This window comes from Cinclus cinclus, chromosome 8, assembly GCF_963662255.1.
Source record: "Cinclus cinclus chromosome 8, bCinCin1.1, whole genome shotgun sequence".
NCBI classification, from domain to species: Eukaryota; Metazoa; Chordata; class Aves; order Passeriformes; family Cinclidae; genus Cinclus; species Cinclus cinclus.
The window spans coordinates 8,363,439-8,387,435 of record NC_085053.1 but is presented as its reverse complement, the minus strand read 5'-3'; the positions used below and the strand labels follow the sequence as shown (position 1 = coordinate 8,387,435).

Below are 23,997 nucleotides of genomic sequence, written 5' to 3'. Positions count from 1 at the left end.
CCCTACTTTTAAATGAAGTAAGTCCTCCTACTCGCAGCCAAGTGAAGATTTACTGGAAGGCAGTTCCCAGGTTATCACCATTTCCCAGCAATTTGCTCTCCTGTGACGCAGTGCTGCTGTTCTCTTGTTCCTACAGCTCCTTTCCAGGTCAGTCACCACAGATGCCAGAGGGCTGGGGTGCACCAGGCCCTGTGTGGCCCTAAGCGTGCACTGCCCCTTTTCAGATCTGTTCTGTGATGGCTTACAACAGAAGAACAAAAAGATACATATATATATATATATATATATACACACATATATATATAGGATGCCCTATGTATGAAACAACTCCAAGGATTGTGCTCGCAGCACAGAGTCCTGCTCACTGGGCAATGGAAAACATGCCTTCTACCCACCAACACTGCACTTTATTTAGATACATGAAACCACCTTTTTTTTTTTTTTAATGCTTTCAGAGGAATTATCACATTTGAAATCATTCATTTCACTCTCTGCCCTAGCTTCTGAGCTTTACAGTGACCTTAAAACTCTGTTCTCACTTTGGGCTATTTCAGTCTGTTACTGCTTCTGAATCACTATCAAACCTTTCATGCCAGCAGAACAGACTGCTACTGCGCAGCCATTTAAAAAAAACAGGCATTAAGTGGAAAGATAGGAAGACTCCAAGATCATATTTTCTCCTGAAGTTTAAACAATTCCAAACACTTGCAGCATTGCACTCTGGAAGGTATAGCAGACCATAAAGTAAAATGATATGCAAAATAGACAATAAAAAGTAAATAGGACAAATAACAATTTAAAGGTATATAACAATAGCAAGACTTGCATAGAAATAGTCCATTAAAAAAAAAAAACAAAACCAAAAAAAAAAAAAACACAAAACCAGCATGGAGTAGTCTGCAGCTTGTAAAAAATTATGATTATGGCTTTTTTTCCAAAGTTTTATTGTGTATCAGTAGTATTGCCCCAATGGCTGCACTTTCCTAAAGGACAATTAAAGTTACCATTAACTCTCCCTATTACTAGTTGTAATAACAAAACCAGCCCTATACCAGGACACTAGTCCAGCATACAACCCAGCTACCTAGCAAGGAGGTGACACAAGCATTTCTTTCTGCAGTAACTTACTGGGCTACATAGCTTCTTATGCTATGGTAATACTCAGACCCCTCCCCCAGACTGTACTAAAATAGAGAATAAACTGAAAATGGGCCTTATCCCCAAAAGCCAAGAATCTGGTAAGGTGTAACAAAAGTGTGCTTGAACTAGCAAACAAAAAAGGGACAAACCCAGTAAGATCACATTGCATTAACTCTCTAGCAAGTCCTTTTTAAGAAAGGGATGTGAAAGAGAAGAGTGGGATTGCAGTGACAATTCTTTGCAGCAAGGGAGGAGCAACAATATGATGACACTTTCACATTGTAATGTCTGCAAACAGAGGCTATTAGGGAAAGATGCAAGACAAATAACATCTGAATAGGAAATGACAGAAAATAATAAGGTGGAGTCCATGCAGTTGTTGGAGTTGAAATGGAAATAAACAGTTGCTCCTTGATCTAGCAGATTTGGTGTTATGGTCACAAAAATGGAGGAGATAAAACAGGCTGCCCTTACCCAACAGCAACTGACACACAAAGTGGGCCTAAGAAATTGTATTTTAGATTACACGAAGCAAATGTCCAAGAATATAAAAGTACAATCTCAAAGTGATGTGGGCTCTACAAATGTTGCACTGCTCAGCAACAGATCTTTGCTTGCTCCTTCAGCCTCAAGAAGCACAAATACTGGGTAAACCAAAGGCTATAGAACTTCCAGGTCATTTTGCCCTCCTCCAACTCAGTGCCCCCCTTAGTAATGGACCTTGGCCAGGATGCTAAGGATTATCAATGTGCAGTAGTTTTAAAAATCCAAAATTGCAGTCAACGAGTTTAAATCCATTTATACATTCACTGGTATAGTCTTTAGTCCTACACTCCACACCACTAAATAACAATCCTGTACCAAAGGTAGGTAAACTGTGAGTGTCCTCAAAACACACCTCTCACCAGAGCAGTTTTTGCTCCTGATTTTATTTAACATCTCAGATCCATTCGGATTCCAGGATGCTGAGACTCAGTGTAGCACACCTAATTTTAGTCTGATAAGGCACCTGTACTTCAGAGCTAACATTACCTTTGCAGCTGATGGTCTGAAAGCCCCAGGGAAAAGAAAAATGGTAACAAATTTCTTTAAAAAGAAAAAAAAAATGTTGTTTTCTAACTGGGAAGTATACCTTTCTTAATGCTGAAATTCAGTTTTCTGATGTAAGGAATATTTATCGAGAAGGACTCTTCAGACTTCCATCTAGGTACATTTTAATGTATATAGTCATCTATATGTCCTCTATTCTATGGCATCTATTTTGGAAGTGAAACTGCAGCCAAAGTAAATAAAAGATTATTGGAGTGCAGTTTACTAATCAAAACCCCAAATAATTTCTGAACTCTGAATGCTGCCAAAGGTGTAGAACTGTTCCATGGACTGCCAGCACTGTCAGTACTCTAGTTCCCTGTTCTAGCATTAAACCCAAAGCCACGGACATACTTGAGTGAGAACTGATCACCTGGCAGAAATGAGTTCCAAAGTTTCCAACAGCAACACAAACATCCAGATACTTCTTAATTATGGGGAAGAAAAATAAAAAAAAATAATAAAAAAAAAAGACTTGGGGGAAAAAAACTCAAATGAGCTGGATTTATCTTTCTTAGCCAATCACTTTTCCAGCCTGCCTAACTCTTTAGTAACACAAACAGACACATAAAAAATAAACACACAAACTCTGCAAAGAGGGAATTTTCACTGCAGACCAGACTACACTTTAGAGTAAGTGCCTTGTGTATGTCTGCTGAGTTACCTGAATGCCATCCAGACAATACCAGACTACCTTCCTTGAAAGGACAATAAATGCAAGTTACTCATGTTACAGAACTCTTGAAAAACAACTACTGTGCATTCACTCCATAAACCTCATCCTTCTTCACCCTTTTGTTTAAAAAATTATATTTACTGGTGTTTTTTCTTCCCCTAGCCTCAGACTATTATTTAGGAGAATAAAAACAACGGTCAGGTTGATAAGCTTAGCTGGGGATGATAAGTCTCTGAGTCATGGGAGACATCTGAAAAGCAATGGAGGGAACAGGGCAGAACTGTCTGGCAGGACTATTTCAGCACCGCAATGCTGAGGACCAGCAACACATTCAGAGTTTGAAATGGAGCAGTTTATCATGGCCAAGATGCTTCTCCAACTCCCTCCAATAAAGTTTGGCTTTGTTTTACCTGAATAATTTTCGGTATCTATATCATCACTAAAGAATGTCCCAGTGAGTGTCAATAATTAAACGGATTTATAAAGAGAACCTTGCAAGCATTTTGAGCGAAATATCAAAACCTAACCTGAAAATTTGATTACAGTAGATTGCATAATTCAGATTTAAAGAAAAGGGCAGAACATCTTGAATTAAGAACAGCGTAACCTATGTAATATTGTTAATAACCTATATTTCCCTCCATATACACTACAGTTGTTCAAAAACTCCAGAAGCAATTTGCATTGCTTCAGTCTGTTTTACCTATATGCCATCAAAAACATGCCAACATAAAAAGAAAAACCAACTACCTTTTTTTTGTTCTTTCTGTACCTTACTATGATCTAGGATTTAAATCCAATCACCAGCAGTAAACTCAGTTACATAGTTCTTAAATGCCCTCTCTTTCTCAGACTTCAGTCAGCTACTGAGAGCTACCCACCTGCACCTACCCACTTTGACAAACAGAAAAACCTAGATGGATTAAAGTCTATTTTCAGTCCCTAAGTCAGGGTCACAGATGCTTCTGACATTTCTCAGGGCCAGAACCATCCCGAAAGTACAAACCTACATTTGTTCCTGAGTGTGGCTCACAGCTTTTCTTTAACACAAACACCTAACAAGGAACACCTGGCTTGAGCACAGTGACCCAGTATAATGGTTCATAATCAGCACTTGTCTCCAAGCAGATGACTCAGTGTCTCCTCTGCTGGAAGACAAAAGTTGCCCAAGTGTTTTGAGCTACTAATCAAAATATTGGATTTAGCTAACTAAAATCCCCTCTCTGCCCAATTTTATACACTTAGAGCTTTTCAGAGGGATCAAGCATCATACCATCAGACATGTAAAAACGCATTTTACATTGTAAAGAGTTTCTATTACTTGGGAGCATAGAATTAAGCAGCTCAATAAATTGCATGACTATAGTCACATTAATGAGTTTGTTTTCTATTAGCTCTGCTCAACTGCTCACCAGGTTGCTCATTTCCCAGTCAGCTATTACCTGTCTGAAGTGCATTTCCATGGTAGAAAAAGAGCAAAAGCTTCTCCTGCTACTTAGCTCCTCAAGTATGAAAACACATGTTAAATTAATCAATTCAGGTGGAAAAATTAATGAGGCTGCTAGAAAATAGAGTAGAAACACCATTAATTTCCCAGCCAGTCTAGGATTCACAGACTCCAGAAAACTACTGCAGTCAGCCTGCTTTGCTTTTACAACAAAACATTATAACATACAGGCTTCACCCCACCTCAAGTTTTGGTAAAATGAAAGACACCCAAGCAGAGAAAAGAAACAATGTTTTCCTACAAGAGAGAGGCCCTTTAACTGGAGCAGAAGATGAGAAAGAACAAAGTGAGTAGCACAAAACAAATATTCTAAAGAAAGATCCTGGACTTTTTCTTAATTAGATTTTTAGAGAGCTCCGACTTCACAACACAGCATGGTAAAACTGGCAAGAACGTGGATGCAGAATAATTCACTATTTAATTTATTTCCCATATCAGCCAAAGCAAAGAGCAAGTTACCTTTGAACTCTTGCCACATAGGTGCATCTGTTTTGCTTCAACTAACAAAGCTTTCTGAGAAGCACATTGTAAATGCTGAGTGCAGCAAGCTGTGAAAAAGGGTAAGCATCATACTCCAGTGATCCCAGCATTTTATATAGCCTGGGACTCTACACTGCAGCTCTCTAAAGAAACAGCAGCACTGAAGCTGTGCTTAAGAGCTCTGTGCTAAAGAAGCAAGGCAAGATACAATGACTGTAACAACAGCAGAGGCAGGTAATCTGAGTCCTGAATTGAGCTACCTGTTGGTTACCTGAGGAAATCTTTGCATCACAGCATGGAGCTCAGAGCTGGATTCTCAGCAGGGCACGTTGCTACATGATACACTCCAGGCTGCCATACATGAGCTGATCCTGCATGTCCAGCTTTTAACTAGTTTACCTTCCACACAGAAATCCAGCTGAATGGAAAATACAAGGTTCTCTCTTCAATACATCTAATGAACCCATGCAAGCCCTTTATTAAATATATGGCATTTAAGCCACATTTAGGAAATAAATTCTTATCACTTAGCTCCTGATCCAGCAAAATCTAAATCTGAATCTAAAAACTGACCACTGTTAAGATTAAGCACGACTTAATTCTAGGAAACAACTGCTACAATTGAATAGTTTAGGTGAAGAGTTAATCTCTTTCTCTTCGGAAAAGCAAACCAGGACAGGTAGCAGAAACCGCAGTAATGTCAGTGTTTACTAAAACTGTTTATTAGAAGTGTTCAGTAGAACATTAGATGATTAGTATGACAGTCTAGATTAAAGTAACCCTTTAAGGGCAAATCTAAAACCACTATTCTCTTAGTGCCAGCACGTTCAATCAACCCACCATATTGGTATTTTGTGCTTCATCAGTCAAGCATGGAATTAAAATACTCTTAAGAGTGTCTCACACTTTCAGGCATTACCTGCAAATCTCAACCACGGAAATAGTTCCAACTTCTCTGTGGGTTTTCTTTTGTTTTGTTTGTTTTTTCTTTTTTTACAGGGCCTGCACCACCTGCCACGTCCAACAGCAATTAAGCCGATCCCAACTAAGCCGACGCAAGAACGGACCGAAGGCTCATCCCGCTGGCGCTGCCCAGGTGTGCCAGGTCGGCACACGAGGCCGCGGCAGCCCCGCCGCGCTCCGTGACCCCACCGTCACTAACACCGGGGCTGTGCGCTCGCTACCTGCGGTAAAGCGCCCGCTGCTCACGTTTCGGGGCCTATAGAAAAGCACCCCTGAGGCAGCCCCAGCAGGCAGGGAGCCGCTCGGGAGGGCGACTCCAGCCCGGGGCGGCCTGTGTCAGCCGGCCGTGGCACGGCCCTTTGTTGTGGGCCGCGGCGGCGCGCTCGCCGCTCGCCCTGAGGGTGGGCGTGGGCGGGGGGCGGTCGCGCCGCCGCCGAGGCCGAGGCCGCCGCCCGCCGGCACCTGCCTCCCCCCGGGGCGGGACTTGGCTCCCGGGGCCGAGAGGCTCCCCCCGCGCCGCCGGGGACCGCGGGGACAGCCCCGCCGCGCCTTTGTGCGGGGCCAGCCCGCCCCAGCCCGCCCGCTGCCGGCGCGCCGGGCTCTGCCCGCCACACGCCCGGGCGGGTCCGGCCGCTCCTCGGGCGGCGCGGCGGGGCTTCCCCTGTGTCCCGGCCGGCCCCCCGCCTGCCGCTCCGGGCAGCATGGTGGACCTGGACAGCGAGGTGCCGCCGCTGCCGCCGCGGTACCGCTTTCGGGACTTGCTGCTGGGCGACCAGGGCTGGCAGAGCGACGACAGGTGAGCGCGGGGCGCCGCGTCCCCGGCGGGGTCGCGGGGCCGGGCAGCGCTCCCTCAGGGCACCTCCGCCCGCGGGAACGCGGCGCCGGGGGAAACTTTGGGAACGGGGTCCGAGGGCCGCCGGGGGGCTGCGGTGCCGCGCCCCGCCCGCAGCCGGGGCGAGCCGGGCCGGAGCCCCTGAGCGAGCGCGGGGCATCCCGCGGGCTCCGGAGCGCTCCCGCCGGCGGCGCAGCCTCGCCCTGCCCCGCGGCACGGCAGGAGCGGAGCCGGACGGGTAAGAGATTCCTGTGACAGCGTTCACGGAGGGAGCGTCCCAAACAAAACGTGCATTTCCCGTTTGTCTGAAGGCGAATTGCGGTATCCTTTCGCTGTCTAGGCTTCTTCACGTGCAGTTTCTTTGCGTGCTGGGATCCTAGGCATGGACGCAACTACCGTGATTTTATTCCTTTATGAATTCTTTCAAGTCTGTCAGCGTCTTTAATCGCACCCGATAGAAAAAGATTTGTTTGTTTCACGTCAAATGTCCTTAAGAATAATAAAGAGCCCTTTATATTAAAAGAAAAAAAGCAAACCAGGAATGTGTGTTCAGTTTCAAAATGTTGAATCAACAGCGTTCGTGAACGGCACCAGCATCGTTCCACTCTCTTGGACCATACAACCCTGTGTCTCAATAGACTGCTACATGATCCAATCTTGCAAAATTATGTGTCATATCTGCTTTGTCCTAACACTCTCTTGTAGTCAAATGTCAGAAAAGCAAAATTGGCAACATTTTAGATAGATTTTAATTCAGTAATTTGCATTGTCAGAGTATGTCTTTAATTTGGCAGTCAGTAACTTCGATTTTAATGCTGTTCTACATCGTTCAGGTTTTCATTCTTAAGAAAATGTGGAATCTTATTTTTTTGATAATCACAAGATTGTGCAAATATGTCACTAAATACTGCCTTTGTTTAGGAGAATATGCTCTACATTGAAGCAGTTAAATAAATGGTGCTTGTTAAGACAGTTATGAAATGGTTAATGACATCTTTAATATAGTCACAGAAAAATGAATGCTGTTGGTTGGAAATGACAGCTTTGTATCTGCATAGTGGAGAGTTAAATGGTATGTTTATCAAAGCATGGTTTTACTGTTCTAGAAATGATAAGTATATTGTGATGTAGTCATTACTTCTGATTCTTTGAGATTTTAGAAAATGTAATCTTAGCATCTTACACCTGCATCTTATTCCCTACTGGAATAGGAAAAAAAAACTCCACAACCTTTCTTTCTTTAATAGCTTTATTTATTTGTTCTGGGTTTCGATGGTTAAAGTTTTACAAAATATGCTTTGTATACCTTTTTGGATCACTCTGGTGCTTAACACTTTTTCCACCTCGAGTTTAAACTTCTGTCAAGCGCTCCCTGATGCCAGTTGTTTGACTTGCACTTCATGAAGTTACCTTCTACGGAAGAAGCACGATCTGGTCTCAGACAGCAAATAGTGTAACTGCACAACCCAGAGCATCCTTTTAGCTACTGTCTATTTCAGGTCTATGTGCACTTAACAATATCAAAGTAAATAATCCTTAAAGCAGTCTTGAGAGCACGAAAGTTTCCTAGAGCGTGGTTACCATTTGAAAACTGCAGCAAGGAACTGGTGAAAAATTCATAGTAAATTTTAATTATTTCATTAATATTCCAGCAAGCATTACAAGAAGGATCTCTGGCACAATCTGAAATACAAAAATGTAAATGGCCTTTCTAGATCTTTATGCACTGTCCTGCGCTGAGGCTGGGCACAGCTGCACAGTGGTAGGAAGGTGTGCAGGGGATTCCCCACAATGCAAGCAAGACTGTGTTTTATGTGTGGCCCTGATAGCAACACTCTCTCCTCCAGCTCTGCAAGTTACCATAGCAGTATTTTTGGATACCAGCTTTCCAGTAAGTGAACAAGAGCCATTCTTACAAACATCTTGAGTATTATCTGTTGTTTGTCTGTCCAGATTCTTCCTTTCCTGAACTGGAGGCTATAATGTGTAATACTGAAATATTAATTCCTTCCTACATTGCTGGAATATTGCTGCTATCCATTATAGAAAAAGCATGTATGTTCTGCCTAGAAATAGTGTTAAGAGGAATATTAAGAATATTAGACGTACTTCCAGGAGCTATTGAATGAGAAAGACTGCAGACCTATGGGGGACCCTGAGATCAGCTTCTTACTAGTTTGCAATGCTTGGTATTACACAAGTATATATAATTTTTGTCTGCTTTATTGTCTTGTCTTTGCACTCTTAGGTAAACAGTTCTTGGTTGGTTTTGGTGAAGCACATCCTTTGTATTCTATTCTAAGCAGTGTGCAATATAGATACTGCCAGAGGTGTTGCTTGTAACCCCTTCAGTTGAATGGGTGTTAACTACAAATGGAATATCTGAATCCTGAAATTCAGTTAAAGTAACCTTTTAGGGTGGTTGCACATGATCAAGATAGTTCATTTTAGTTACTGGACTTTGGCTGAGATGCTGCAAATATTTTTCTGCCTATTTCCGGTTCACTGCAACTTTTTAATTCCACTTGCTCTCAACTCTGGCAGTGTGTTGCATGCTAAGGGTTTCCATCTGTGTGATCTCTCAACTTCAGGTCTGTTACCAGCCAAACTCTGCCTTGTCTAAGTTCCATTTTCTTTTTGATCTTCCCAGTGTGTTCATCCTTTGGGGGCTCTCTTTTCTCCAGTCCATCTCCTGGTTTTCAGATGCTTGTTGGTTTTTTAGAGCAGAGAGGTGATGGAATTACTCCTCTCACCTGCCACAACCCACCCAGGATTCTGTGTCACCAAATCAGTTTTAATAACATATTGCCATTGTATGTCATGTATTTTATAATAAATATGATTGAAATTCTGTGATCTCTCCTCTTTTTGTTGAAAGCTAAGTTTCTGACATAGTCGTAGTTCAATTTTGAAACCTTAATAGTTACATTTCCTTAGAGCGAGAGTTTATCACCTATTTCTTTTAAATGTTCCTGTTAATTTATAAAATGCATGTGTGCAAAAATGCTTAGCTGATTGTCACAGGACTGTCATTCAGGAATTTTGTTCTTAGGTCTCTACCTGTTTGAGGACAGATTTCTAACATTTATTATTTTTTTTTTCTTTGGGGACTTCTCCTGTAGTAGAGCCTTACTCAGACTTTTTTTTTGTTACCTAGTTCATGATCTGTTCCTTACCTGTATTTCTTCAATACAGCAACATCCTTCTCACTGCTTTTGCACTTCTGTCCCCTCCTCCCAAAAATTCTACTTTCATAGCTTAAATTCACAGCCAGCCTTGCAGTTGGCTTCAGTAACAGATGGGTTCTGGGCTGTCATCTTCCACAAACCGCCAAATTGGATTGCATGTTATTTTTCATAAAAGAAGTTGCTGTGTGCAGAAGAACATGCTGAATCTTTGACAAATGATTTTGTTCAGTGAAAAAACTACTTCGAATAATTTATTGGCGTTCTTGAGTTTGATGAGTGGTTTGGTTTTCTTTTCTTTCTTTTTTTTTTTTTTAAGAAAAAAAGGATGTTAAAACCAGATTTGGTTTTTGCAAAGCCAGATTTTCAAATGAACCTGGTTCTCTTTGAATACTGGAGATGAAGCTTGATGCTTACACTACACTCATTTTATATGGAGAACACTTCTACAAGGCAGCATGTAAAAGATCATCCCAGCTAGAACACGTGTGTGTCTCAAGTGGGTGAATTCTGTGGCAAGTTAAGGCTGTGGATCAGGTTTTCTCTGGCTGTGGAAATATCCCAGGCACTGGGCTGAGGGCAAAGAGAAGATTGGATCCTTGACTTTTTCACTTGTTCTATAAATATCACTAATATCCCTTTGCAAATCTGACACTTTGCTTTCATTATTGAATGTATCTGAAAATGAAACAGTCTGTTTTGATTTACTGGATATTCTGAGATGTTTATTGACCATCATAATGCAGTTTACTTTTCAGTTTGGCTGCTGGGAAGTGAGCAGAAATAAAGGGGCAGCTCAGTGATTAGCACAATTATTCACCCGTTAATTCAGCCAGATTTCACTAAATTGTGATTGTAATAGTGAACTGTGCAATGAAATGTTTCATAACCCTACTGATCATCAGCCCTTATTCTTACTAGCTGTGTGGAAAAGCAACACAAATAAAATTAGAAAACACCCCATCTGGTGAAGAGGTGACATGTTCAAAGTCATAATAATAATGATGATAACAGTAAATAATTTGTGCAGAGGGGAGAAAAAAGGATATTTATTTTAGGTTACCATGAAAGTTTGGGAAATCTATCATGAAGAGGTTTTTTTGTGTACATAAATAGTTACCACGTGCTTCAAAACAGCCAAACCACAGCACACTAGAGGTGTAAAGAAAGAATTCTAAGTTAAAAAATAAACGCATTTACATTCTGTCCATACCACTGCCTTTTTATTAAGGCCTTTTAGTATCTTGCAGAGCACAGTTTACCTCACATTTCTTAAATCATTTATGTCCAGACATTTAATCCTTTCTTTAGAAGCTTTTGAAGATATAAAAACTGCATTTGGTTTAGTGAATTCTAGCAAGACAGGAATGTTTCCCACCATTGAAGCATGACTGATTTTTCTGATGAACTGTTCAAATTCTCCTCTGCCTGCTCTGACAAAAATGTCTTGAACTGTGTGGAAGTGGTTTGGCAGTTGAGTGTCCAAGGAAGCAATATGAGCAGATACCTTGTGGGTAGTGCAGCCTTTACCTTCAAAGCATCTGATTTCATAACTTTTTTATATGCTGCTGCAAAGATATTTTTACAATTTCAGTCATGGAACAAAAATTTGCATTTTCCAATTCTGTAATTTTTTTTTCTATTCTGTGCAGATATAACAAGAACATTAACTGGTACTGGAAATTCATTTCAAATCCAACTTCTGTATTGAGATTAAAATTTGAGTCATTTTGCTACAGTATATACTTTAATTTTAAAACTATAGAGCTAAATTTTACCTTTGCGAAAGAACTGTTCTTACACTGAGTACTTATAGGATTAAATTAAAACCAGCCCTCCATTCTGGTGTGCTTTCTGCAGAAATGCACGTTACCACCTATCTGGAAAGGAAGGAGAGTCACATAATACAGAACACCTCCACACATCACTTGGACAATTGTATCCTGCTGGCTGTCATGTTGACTGGTGGCTTTCAAGGAACAACCCCCCACAGTAAATCTCTGAAGGCACTTTAACAGTCATTTGTCACGGTGAGAATTAGTGAGTAAAGCCCTCCCTTTGCCTTCCCTTCTGGAAATCACCTGAGATTGTTAAACTAAAAGGGGATAAAAAGCCCACACGATTCTCATTCAAGTGATTTAAAATAACTGAGTCTAGATTCAACTTGTATAAAAATTCTATTATAATTTCCTCAAAAGAAAATTCTATTACAGTTTCTTCAAAATAATCCTCCTCTTTCCTTCAAGAAATACTTTAGTCAATTTGGCCTCCTCATTTTAGAAAACATGTTAACTTCCAAGAATTTCTTCATTTAACCAAGGCTACAAATAAAAGGACTTGAGCAGATATTGTCAAATTTATCTTAATTTGCCCTTGTAACTAAATTTTCAAAACCACGACGCCTAAACTCTAATGTAAAAACTTGATTTCGATTGAAATTGCTCAAAATCTTGCTAACAGTCTAATTCTCTTAAGAGAGCAAGTTTTTTCATATCTTGCAGTGAGAGTCTGCATAGTGATAGTTGAAAAGTTTGACTTTCCCTAAACCCTGAAAAAACTTGCTGTGTGTACAGGTCAAGCCCTTTCTCACTGCTTAAAAAAGTAATAAAGAAAAATATTTACATTCATAAAACTGATGCAAAACTCTTGCACAGCAAGAGGCCTGAGTTTACACTCTTGTGGCAGGTTTAGGAGCACAGTTCCAGGAAAGGAAACTGTTAATATATTTTCCTACTCACTAGCCTTCTAAATTTGTCTTTACTGGGTCCCAATAACAGATAAAACACCTGTGTGAAAGGGAGTGGAAGTAATGCTTTGTAGCAGGCAGTGCCTCATTCTAATTTATATTTTTTTGTATATTTCTTGCAACACCAATGGAGGCCAAAACACATTATTTCTGTGTTTCTATATTCCACTTAATCTAGCACACAGTGTGGAACTGGGAAAGGACAGGGAAAGGAAAGAGGAATTTCAGTGCTGCTATGACTGGATCTGTCCAAAGAAGATGTTGGTAGCACATCCCCGCAAGTTTTATACTGCACAAAGCATTTAAGTGCCTCATCTTGAAAACTCTCACAGACCAAGCAGTTTTCCTCCTCTGGGACTACATGATGCACAGTTTGTAAATGTACTTGGTACTTCAATCATTACTTAATTATGGATTTATTGCTAAAGCTCTTATTTTTCCATCTCCAACTTGACACATACTACTTTACATCTGGCAGACTCTATAATACTCCATAGGGAGCTAAAGCAGTTCTTTCCCTCCTAATTTTATGATTATTATTCTATCACATCCAATGATTAAGACTATTTATTTTATAATAGTAAGCTCTGTGCTGCACTTTGCCTTTCATAATGACTTTTCCATAACAAATTGTAGCATTGATTCACACTGTCTTCCCTTTATCCTTTAACAAAAAAAATAGATCACTTGGAGCATCAGAAATGTCTGCTTTAAAATTCCTTTTATAGAAAAAGTAAAGTTGTAAAATCTGCTGGCCATTTCTGTGATATACATTTAGTTTCTAGATTTCACAATCAAAGGTGATTTTCATCGTACCTAAATTCTGACGCAGTATGCCCAAATGCTTATACTAATTCACTAAACACTTTAAATGTGGATTCTTCACTTTTTTTCCCAAGTAAATGAACAAGTTATGTCCTTCCTGGAGGCCTCCACTCCATGGTCCCATAATTCATCTGGAGAGAATGCCATTCAAGAGCTGTAAGTGTTTTGCAGCGCAGAAGATTTGGTGCAGAATGCCCTAAAACAGCTGTTAAAGATTTCAGCCTCCCCCATGCAATCATCTGCTAATTATGTTAGCAGTCGACTTCCTGGTGGGAAGTAGCAATAAAACAGAAACAGTCATTAGGAGACAAAACCCAGTGTTTATCCTCACAGATAAAAACAGTGATATTATTATTTACTCAGAAGTATCTTGAGGGACAAATCTTTCCTTCACTTAGGGAGATATCTGTTGGGAAGTGCTGTATTTTTGTGGTGGAAAGCAGGTTGCCAAGTCTGTCATCTCTGTACCTGCCTTGCCAAGTACCAAGCTATAGAAGAAGGAAGGCACTAGGTTAGGATCAAGTTATCTACTGAGGTAGCAAAAGAGAGGAGAATGCCTACCCCTGAGCCTGGGTGTGACAAGTCACCTGCCAGATGTAGCCATTAATAACTGCATCTCCAGCAGCCACCAGCACAAGGGTCATGTGCCTGGCAGGGACAATGACACAGCTTGAGCAACAGTCCTCAATATGGGTTGCCTCTGCCAGGAAGGTCTGGCCCTCCCTCCTAGATTCTGCACCCTGTGTCAAACCCCTTTGGCATTTTGTATAGAAAAGAGATTTGCCCTTTAGCTTTCTGTGATGTTAAAGTTAATGGCATTTGCTGTATTTGTAGTTTAAAGTTACAGAGCTCCTTCACAGCATAGCAGTTGTTAAAGTATGTAATAAGGAGTAAACATTATAAAATACCCCCGCTCATTTATTGTTCTAGAGATGTTACATTTTTCTCACTTTGTTTTCTCTTGCCCTTGTGGCTCAAGAAAACTGCAGTACAGACAAAACCAGGGTTACCAAACCTAATCTGTACCAAATGCCAACGGGAAAAAACCCAACAAGCTGCACTGCAGATGGAAAACTGTGGTTATGCTTTAGGTTGTGAATAACAACCTAAATGTTGATACACAACATTCCCAGACCCTGGAATGGGATTTAGTTTCTCATCTTCACACCAAATTCAAAGGAAAGTGAGGGCACTGGTCACTTATCACTGTTGCCCTGTAGTTCTCACCATGGAGCAGAGACAGCTGTAACAGAGGGACTAAAGGCTAAGCTCTATATTTAGCTGAATGTACCCTTTTGAGAAGTGAGCAAGCTATGTTTTCACTGTGTACAGCAATCTAGAATTGATCATTGTTCAAAGGGGTTTCAGTTCAACAAATATCTTTTGAAAAGCCATTTTTGTATATAATGTCCAGTCTTTAATTACTGTTTTACTCTCTCAGTAGTAATTCAAAGAACATAATACAAACACAAAAAGTGGAGCAAATGACTCTATGTGCAGATGTGCAGATGTTGATTAGTGAACCTGGTTTTATAAAGACTATCAAAATGTAAGTAGATTTTCCACCCACCTAAAATGATCATGGAAGAGAAGCTAATCTCACAAGTGCTGTTGCAGATACTGTGTGTCTCATTGACACTGTGGACTGCATTCAGTGACCCACACGATCTTTTATTTTTGTACTGGCACTGACCGCAGATTGCATGAAAATTACAATTTAGCTAAAATGGTACAAACAACATTCAAAATGCACTGAATTAATTTTAAAGTCTTGATTAGCTTTTCCTTCATTTTTTTTCTTTTTTTTTTTTTTTTGGCAGTTGACAGATCACAGTTTGAGTTCAGAAAAGCACAACAAAGTGAGTTAAATTCACGTGACCATTATGAATCCATTTAAGACAATTAATTGTGGCAGTCACTGTGGCCAGCTCAACTGGTGATTCAGAATGTTGGGATTTCAGTGTTAACAGAATTTCGTGTAGGAAGAACAAGGCAGATTATGCAGGAAGTACCTCTGAACGTGTAGGAGAGAGGAGAATTTCAGGAGCCTCTAAAAGGCAATCTGCTGGACTATAAAGACTGAGGTTGTGGAAAACCTCAGGTTTTGCTCCTAATTTCACATAAGAACAAGCTGTTAGCTGTTGCCAAGATTATGAGGTGAATGTCTTCTAAGGCAGATGAGTGGGGACATAGAGTTGTGTAGCACCCTACTGCTACTTGACTTCAATCTAAGCTGAACTTCTCATTTAGAAATTTCTATCCTTTCTAAGATGGCAGAGCCACTTTACAGTGATAAAAGTGGCCAGATGGAGGGAGCTGGGAATACTGGGAATATTGCTGTGCTTTCTTGTATTACCCTAGACATTGGAGAATTGGCTATCAGACCTCCTGGCATCCATCCAGCCAATTCTGTCCACGAACACAACCTCTCCTCACTGCATCCGTATATCCCACGTAAATCTGAGCAGCGCTAAGGGCTGTGTCACCCTTGAAAACAAGACAGCAGAACAGCATCTGTCCTGACCCACCTCACCAGTACAGTTAGCTAAAGAGATCTTAACTAAATTGTCAAAAGAGACAGCAAAATCTGAAATTTGTGCAGTCATTTTGGAAGTTATGTTTACAGGGGGAAAATAGTGTTTACACTGTCTAGGCCAGTATTCTGAAGGCACTTGCTAAATGATTTTCTAAACACACACAAGGCATATTTTGAAAGTTTGATGTCATTGTTCTGAAAAATTAAATACTGGGCAAACTGTTCTGCCAGCCATAAAACTGATGAACAGCATTTTATTTCAGAGAGTACTAAGTGTTATTTAATATGAATAAAGATGACAGAATTAAACTTTTAAAATATTATGAAACTTGATATTTTAAATTTTTCTTAAACTAATGAAGAGGTAATTAAAACCATGCCTTATGATTAATCAGGAAGTGTAATAGCTCACTCTGAGTAAGGAGACTGAGATTTATGTGAAGTCAGTAATTATATGTACCCTGTTAGCTGTGGAGAGAACAGTATCAGACAGGTGACATTTTAGAGATAATAATGACTTTTAAAGCACTTGTTCAATTACGCGTTCAGGGTTCTTGAATCATTGCCACTCCTTAATGAGACATTTATAATTTATATGAAAATTTTGTAATTTTTTTCCATGTAAAACAATAATCATATCTTTGTATCAGGCTGCATTTGAAAGGAAGGAATCAATTCCAATCCACTGTTAGATATATTGCACTGTGTATGTATGTTAAGTGTATACAAGTATTACTTCAGAAATTCTACATATTTTATCCTCCATCTGGATGTCATCATTGGAGCCAAAGTAGCTTTAAATACTAGAGAATGAAGACGGATATGTCTCAAGGTGCAATTCTTTTGGAAGGAGTCATCAGCAGGAAATGTCATCAGCACTCTTCTGATGATTTGGTAGAGGAAATGGAGTCTCCACAACCTTTCTCTGTGAAGGAGAGGAGAGACTTTCTCTGCGTCTGTGGGAAGCGTCAGGAGAGACACCTCCTGTCAAGTACTGGGCTTTTGCTGTATGTCTTTTCCTGAGTATTTGCCTGAATGCTCCTTCTCTGTATTTATCTGTTAAATCTGCCTTTTGTGTAGCTGGTAAACGCGTGCTTGTGGGAGACTGCAAGTGTACACAGCTCCCATCATTTCAGGAAAATTGCTATAATCTGATATTCAGCCATGTATTATTTCTCAAAGTTGTTGGCGTTCTAATGGCATATTTTGGGGTGTTATCTATGTGTTTCCAGATTGCATATGTGGACTGTCTCAATATGTAACTTTAAAAAACCACTCCTTTTTATAAAGTTACCCTGCTCCTGGGCATGTGTAAAAAGCATATGTGTTATAATTTTTTTTTTTTTCACTTTTTAACACTTCAGCTATAAATGGAATCTCAGAAAAGTTTTTTTCTAGGCTTGTTAAGGTGTCTGTGGGAAGCTCCTGACAAATTTCTTTTGACTTCTTATGACTTTTTCCCTTCCAGATCAGGCATGGTTCCCATAATTTCTTGCCCTGTAATAAAAAATATAGTTCATCTGAGTAAATCTGTGGACAGAAACCTGTTGTGAGAAATAGAGCAGAGTACGGAAAAAGAAAAAGAATTAAGCTTTTAAACTAACTTTAGGTATTGCCTTTGATGTCATTGTCTTGCATCCTACCTAGAAGGAAAAAGGTAGCTCGGAGAAGAAATAAACACGCAAGAAAAATTTAAGTGATCTGATGTGATGTTTTTCCATGCTCCTGTGTGTTTTGTGACAATGGTCAGTATAGAATTTTGAAATGTGATCCAAAAGATAATGGTGTAATATTTTAAAGTACTAAAAACTCTAAAAATAGTTCTTTCTTTCATTTCCTTTAAGAGTGCTGTTATTAACTAGTGATATTTCTCCTTTGGGAATACTGCTGGCTATGACTAGAATCAAGAAAGAGCTATAAAAATTAAGCTTCATTGTGTATTGCTTTGGGTGTTTTTCCTTACAGATGAATAAAAAACCCAGATAGAAGCTCTGTTCCTTATTTGCCATGCTCTCCTCTTTTCCTAGTCACTCCACCTCCAGCAGATTTACAGTTGAAACTAGGAGACTGTGAAGGCCAAACACCAGTATTTTATCTGTGAGATTGCCATGCCACCTAAAGTGCATATGTATAAATTCTCCATCACTAGTGTACATTATTGTTTTGGCCAGAGTTGTATTCCCCACGTGTGATTGAAGTACTGTACACCTACTAAATCTACATGAAGGAAGTTAGCCAGAAAGTGCCCCGACAGTTATGGAGGATTGGGGTGTGTATAAACTTTTTAAAATAATTTGCCAAGAGATTTTCATGTTTTCATGTTAGTACCACCTTCTTCTAAATAGGAGTTAATTGCATGGGTCTCAGTCTTAGTGGAAATGTTTTTTTTCCATTGAAGAACCAGGCAATACAGTATCATGGCTTCTGATAATCTTCATTTATTGCACCTTGATCCAGTGTAACTTATTACGGAAGCAGATATAACTGCAGAGATTTCCCAGTATATGGAAAACTCAAAGCTAGCTTCAATTGCCCTTATCACTAGAATAAATATAGGCATAATAGGTAAAATAGAAACATAATTGAAACAAAAATCCAGTAAATTCTGTGCTGAATTTTTCACTATCGAATGTCACATAATAGTTTATTACTCTTAAGTCTCAGTTTGATAAATGAATCGTTGATAAATGCATGACTATATTTTCAACCCCTGCAAAGTTGGGAAGTATGTATAACTAGTAATTATTGGAACCCATCCTATGCTATCCTATACTGAGGTTCATGGAGCATTCTGCCAGTGTATCCCTCTTATTTTATGTATTTGAAATGGCAGTGCATACTGTCAGTTCCTAAATAGAATATTTCAGGTGACATCTTAGCCACCAGTGTTTGACAATCTAAAAATATTCTAGGAGATCAAGAGGTTCACAGATAAGACATGTATTGGTCAAAATGTTGAAAATAATATGCTAAATTGTTGTTATTCAGTATTTTAAGGGTGGAGATGCTTTGGGTGCTTCTGTAAATACAGCTTCTCTACAAGTCCAACACTAAACAAAGAGCAGATACAAAAAAGAGAACTGTTTATTGTAGCACTTGGTTTTCTTGCAAACCTTAGCACCAGGTCCCATTTCAAGTATTATTTCAAGAGAATGTAAACTGGCTAATTTGGAGGATTAGGAGTCTGGGAAACTAATTATATTAAGAACCAAAGTATGGCCAGTATTTATTTTAATTTGACTTATTTTAACTTGGAAAGTACCCCAGGCTGAAGTTTGCAGTGCCAGATAATAAACTGAAATATTCTTTCTTTTGTGTGTAAAGCTTTCCTTTAAAATGTAATATATCATCAGAGATAAGCTAGCATTAAAGTAGGTGGCATTTGGGTAGCCAAGAGGAAGTTTTGCTCTCATTAACCTTACAAGGAAGTCTCTCATAAATTACTACATAGCTCTCTAAACCTAGACAGAAGATTTAAATCTTACTGTGAAGCCTGGCTGAGATTTTGATAAGATGTTACAAAGATAAGCATATACATGTCAAGTTGACTTCAGAATAAAAAAAATGTAGTCATAGGTGTTTAAAGTTAATTCAGTAGCTTCATTGAAAATCTGGTGATTTTTAAAGGCATGGTAGAGAGAAGCCAGAGTGGTATATAAAATTTCCCATTGGTATTTGATCATCTCACCCATTATATGGCAGCATAAGTGGGATTGCTGGATAAATGCTGAAATACTGGCATAAATAGACTCTATAAATACAGAAGGAATGCTATTTAACAGTGTATTTGAATATACCTGAAATACAGTTTTCCATTTCCAGAGGAGAAATAGTTCAATACAGTCAACTGGAATAAAATTATTCTATTGATAAATTATATTAATTTCCCTTTCAACTGTGCAGAATTGAAAAAAAACCCAAAAAACCAAAAACAGGATTCTGAGAAAAAACAAAACCAAAACTCCAGGTAGACTAATTTATTTAATCTCTGAGTCTAGACTGAATTGGCTACAGCTTTCTCATGAAATTCCCCCAAGTCAGCCATTATTGCATGGCTTCATTAGTGAGAAGAATCTGGAGTGTTTTGAAGACCAGGCATTTTACACTCCATCATTTTAACTGAGACTGTTTTATTCGCATTTCAGTGATTATGATGTACATTTCACAGCACTCTGAGGTATGAGAGCATGATTTTTTAAACTTTTATCTCTTTGTAGTTTTTGTGGAAACCTTTTAGAGCTGAAGAGTGGAGTGCTGAAATAAGCAAGTGACCACAGACAATGTGAGAAGCCCAGGCTACAGCAGGGATTTGAATCAAGAACATGCAGGAGATGGGCATGTCTGCTCATAAGTACCTATGATAAAATGAGTGGGTTAGATGTGTAAAACATAGCTAGCAACATAACCATTGTCTTCCTGCTCTTCCAGTGAAGTTGGTAAACTGCAAGTCCTGAGCTTTGTATTGCCTTTCGTGTAATTTTTGAGACCCTTAGTTCAGTCACAGAGGTACCAGGAGGGAAAGATGGATAGAGCTATTAGGAAAGGAAGAAAAATTATTAAAGGCCTTGGAACTGTTTGATTTTCTAAGTTGCACAATCCTGGAAATTGTTCATACTTCTTTTCCCTTGTTGAAAACATATGCCCTCCACTTGCATTACGAGATAAAATCCTAGGAAAGGGTGGTTGCAGTATAGTATCAGGAAACCTGAGCTTGAAGAGTTACTGAAGTAATTTCCTTATAATAAAGGGATGAAGATTGAAAAGTAAGCACAAATCAAAGTTCTTGCCTCTGCTCCTGCTTTATGAGATATGAAGGTGAATTCTTAACCTGTGGTGAGACAAACAGCAAAAATCTCATTTAATGGAGCAGGATGTATGTCTGCTTAGGGGGGACATGTATATGGTTTTTTTTAGCATCTCTATGACCAGATGCACAGAGGTCAGCGTCTGGTTAATAAACGTTGATGAACACATTTTTACCTAAACAATTAATATATCCACAGCATAGAAAGAGAGTAAAGTATGTGGATTTATAATTCCTTCGAGTTCAACTAAGTAGATGTGTACAATTTGAAAAATATCTATTAAATGCTGTTGGTTTAGTGTACTTATTGTCTGGTTTCAAGGCAAAGAAAGATAAATTTTTGCTTTGCTTTATTTCTGCTTTATAGGTGCAACCAGCCTCTGCTTTGCTAGGTCAGTAAGAAGTTACCTTTTGTATTCTATTAGAAGGCTTTCTGTTCTATCTGCACATTCCTTTATGGAACAGGGGTTTTGTGCTATAATTTTTTTCAAGTTGCTACCTTCTTATTCAGTAGGTTCTTTTCCTCTGTAACTTTTAAGCTGATTGATTATATTAAAAATACAAAAAAATGGCATGTTTATACAGTTTCCACGGTATTTTTACTGAGGATAGGCACTCACTTTATGTTATATAATAACATGTTTATTTTACTTTTTTGTGTTGTTTACTTCCTTTCCTTTGTATGAGCATGTGATTTTTTTTAACCTTCAGTATCAATCTCCAGAGAACCTTTTGAAATGCCTTATAAAAATTTTAGTACATGATGTTCACTTTAGACTTCCCCCTTATCTATCTCTTCCAATTATCTCATAATGGAGCAGAGTGCTGCAGCTCATAGTCTATTTATATCTGTCATTTGCTTCATTCTTAGTTTGTTCCCAGGCTAATCCAACTTGTAGATCTTGGTATGGGTGCCATTTATTCTTTTTTCAACTCTTGTTGATATGCTAACTAGTACTTACATTTTTGTCATTCTAGATGCACATTATGAGAATATTTTGGTTCGCCTTTTGCTGTGGTTTTATTTACCTACTATTTTTAATTTTACTGTTATCTGTAATAATGTGGTTACAAAATATGTTAACTCAGTGTCTGGCATTGGAGCCTAGTCACTGTAGAGAAACTGCAGCACAGGATTTCCCTCACAAAAAGAGTAGGGCAGAAATTAATCCATGTGCAGCGAGTACATGGGGCACAGGACCAGGATGTATAGATCAAATATGAGTTGAACAATGAAAAATTCAGGGTACCAAACTAGCCTTAATCTAGAAGATACATGACACTTGAGAGACTTGACACTTGTTAGAGGGTTTTGAGGTTGGCTTGGTTTTTGAAAGTCATTTGAAGACAGCAAACTTGAAAATGGAATAATGAATGCAGGAAAGATGGCCAAGATTACAGCAATAAATGGCTCACAGCCTTCCTCTGGGCAGAGCAGTGGCTCGATCGCCTTCAGGTGTAGATTTGTGTTTGTGCAGTAGCCTGGGTCAGGGGATTTAGTTATTGACTCTGGGCAGCTGCAGCTTCTCCAGAATCAGTTTAGCACAAAAATAGGACCCGTAAAAGCTTCCTTTTGGGAATACTGTGTTTGTGAATCTTCTTACTTGTATGTCTGACTTGCACTTCTGACTATGCCTGTAAAAGGATCAATTTTGATTTTATAAACACTACAAATTGAAATAGGAAATTACAGAATGCTTTATTTTAGTAAGCTAGCAGTGTATAATGCTGTTTCAGTTGATGGTGTAAATTTACACAGCCGAAATTTAAGATTCAAAGTTTTCTAAATCTCATAGTTAAAAGGGTGAAAGCTCTTATAATATTTTTTTTTGGCCAATCATATTTGTCTTTGCTTGATTAGGTTTCTTTTAAAATTGAAATGTGTCTGCACAAAGGCAGACTTAGTCTCTTATTTAGTAGAATGAACTGGTCTGTTTGGTCATTTATTTAGCAGAGAGTGGTAAGTGATAAGAGAAGATAATGTAAGAGCAGAGCAAGTAAAATATTACTGCCATATTATTTTAATACAGCCTCATTCTGGTATACTCCCTTTTTGAACATTTCCCTCCATCTACACTTATCTCATTTCCACACATTTCCATATTGTCTTAATTTTGTTCTTACCATCAATATAGTTATTATTATAATCAGCATTTTCCCAGTGACACCCATGTGGTTTTGTGTGGTGTGTTCTGAAGTGCTAAAATGCTCTGGAGTTTTTCTGTTAGTTAACATTTACAGGCAATGTCAGTAAGGAAAGGTTGCAGAGAAACATCTGTAACATCTTAGAGAGGAGTAACTAGTGTTTGTGAAAAGGGCTTTGAACGGATGATTATTAACACGGTCAAGTAAAAAGGTGATGTGTTCTGCAAAAACTACCTCTGTGATCACAATTAGGAATGCAGTTCCTTGAACATCACCCTGTACAATCGTAGAGCAGAACTTTTGGTTGTTGAACTTTCGGGTGTCCTCACCCATCCTTTCTTCCCATTATTTTGTTTACTTGGACATCTAAGAATTGGTCTGTTAACTTATGACAGCAAATTTCCCCTGTCTTTTACATCAATACAAAGAGAGTGCAATCACTCTAAGTCAAACACTGCTAGTGCAACTGGAGGCCTGCCTTTTCCACTGTCCCAGAGTGCTTGTTCCTGCTGTACCTTTGCATTAGGTGTAAGAATCACAACGATGAAGTCTGATCAACAGACTGATCTGATTGAAAATCTCCATGGGAAAGAATATAGACAGTCTCCAGTTAGAGCAAAGTTCCAGTCAGACTTACCTAGAAATCACCCATTTGTAGGGGTGTGAGCAGAGACACTCTCCCTCACTGGTACAGATGGCAGCCTCTTCCCTTGGTCATAAAACAGTATCCTAACTTGACAATGTGCCTAATGCTGTCTGCCAACAGTCAGCACAACCTGATTTGGGTGACTTGGAGTTTATATCTGGTTTGTACACAAACCCCTACTGGGGGTTTATCTGGTAATGAGCAAGTCAAGTGTTGGTTGGGCACTACTGATAGATTTAATGATAGCTGGCAAACAATTGCATTGTTGAGAGCAGTGAACTATGTGTTCATAAATAAACAACTGTCTAGTTACAAATGTAAATCAAAGAGCTACTGCCTCTATAAACTAAATGCCTCTATAAACTAAACTGCCTAGATGACTGTCCTGAAAGCCTGATAGGTATCCAACAGACGATTAAGTGA

General features: G+C 39.2%; 1 protein-coding gene across 4 annotated transcripts in view; it reads left to right on the top strand.

Moving 5' to 3' along the window:
- Positions 1-6,556: 6,556 nt before the first annotated feature.
- The window catches only part of KCNT2 (potassium sodium-activated channel subfamily T member 2), a 114,483-nt gene continuing 97,042 nt past the window's right edge, over positions 6,557-23,997 (top strand). For all 4 annotated transcript variants that reach the window (XM_062497195.1, XM_062497194.1, XM_062497193.1 and 1 more), the window contains exon 1: positions 6,557-6,651. In XM_062497195.1, the coding sequence (XP_062353179.1) occupies positions 6,557-6,651 (95 nt within the window). The remainder of the gene's footprint in view (positions 6,652-23,997) is intronic.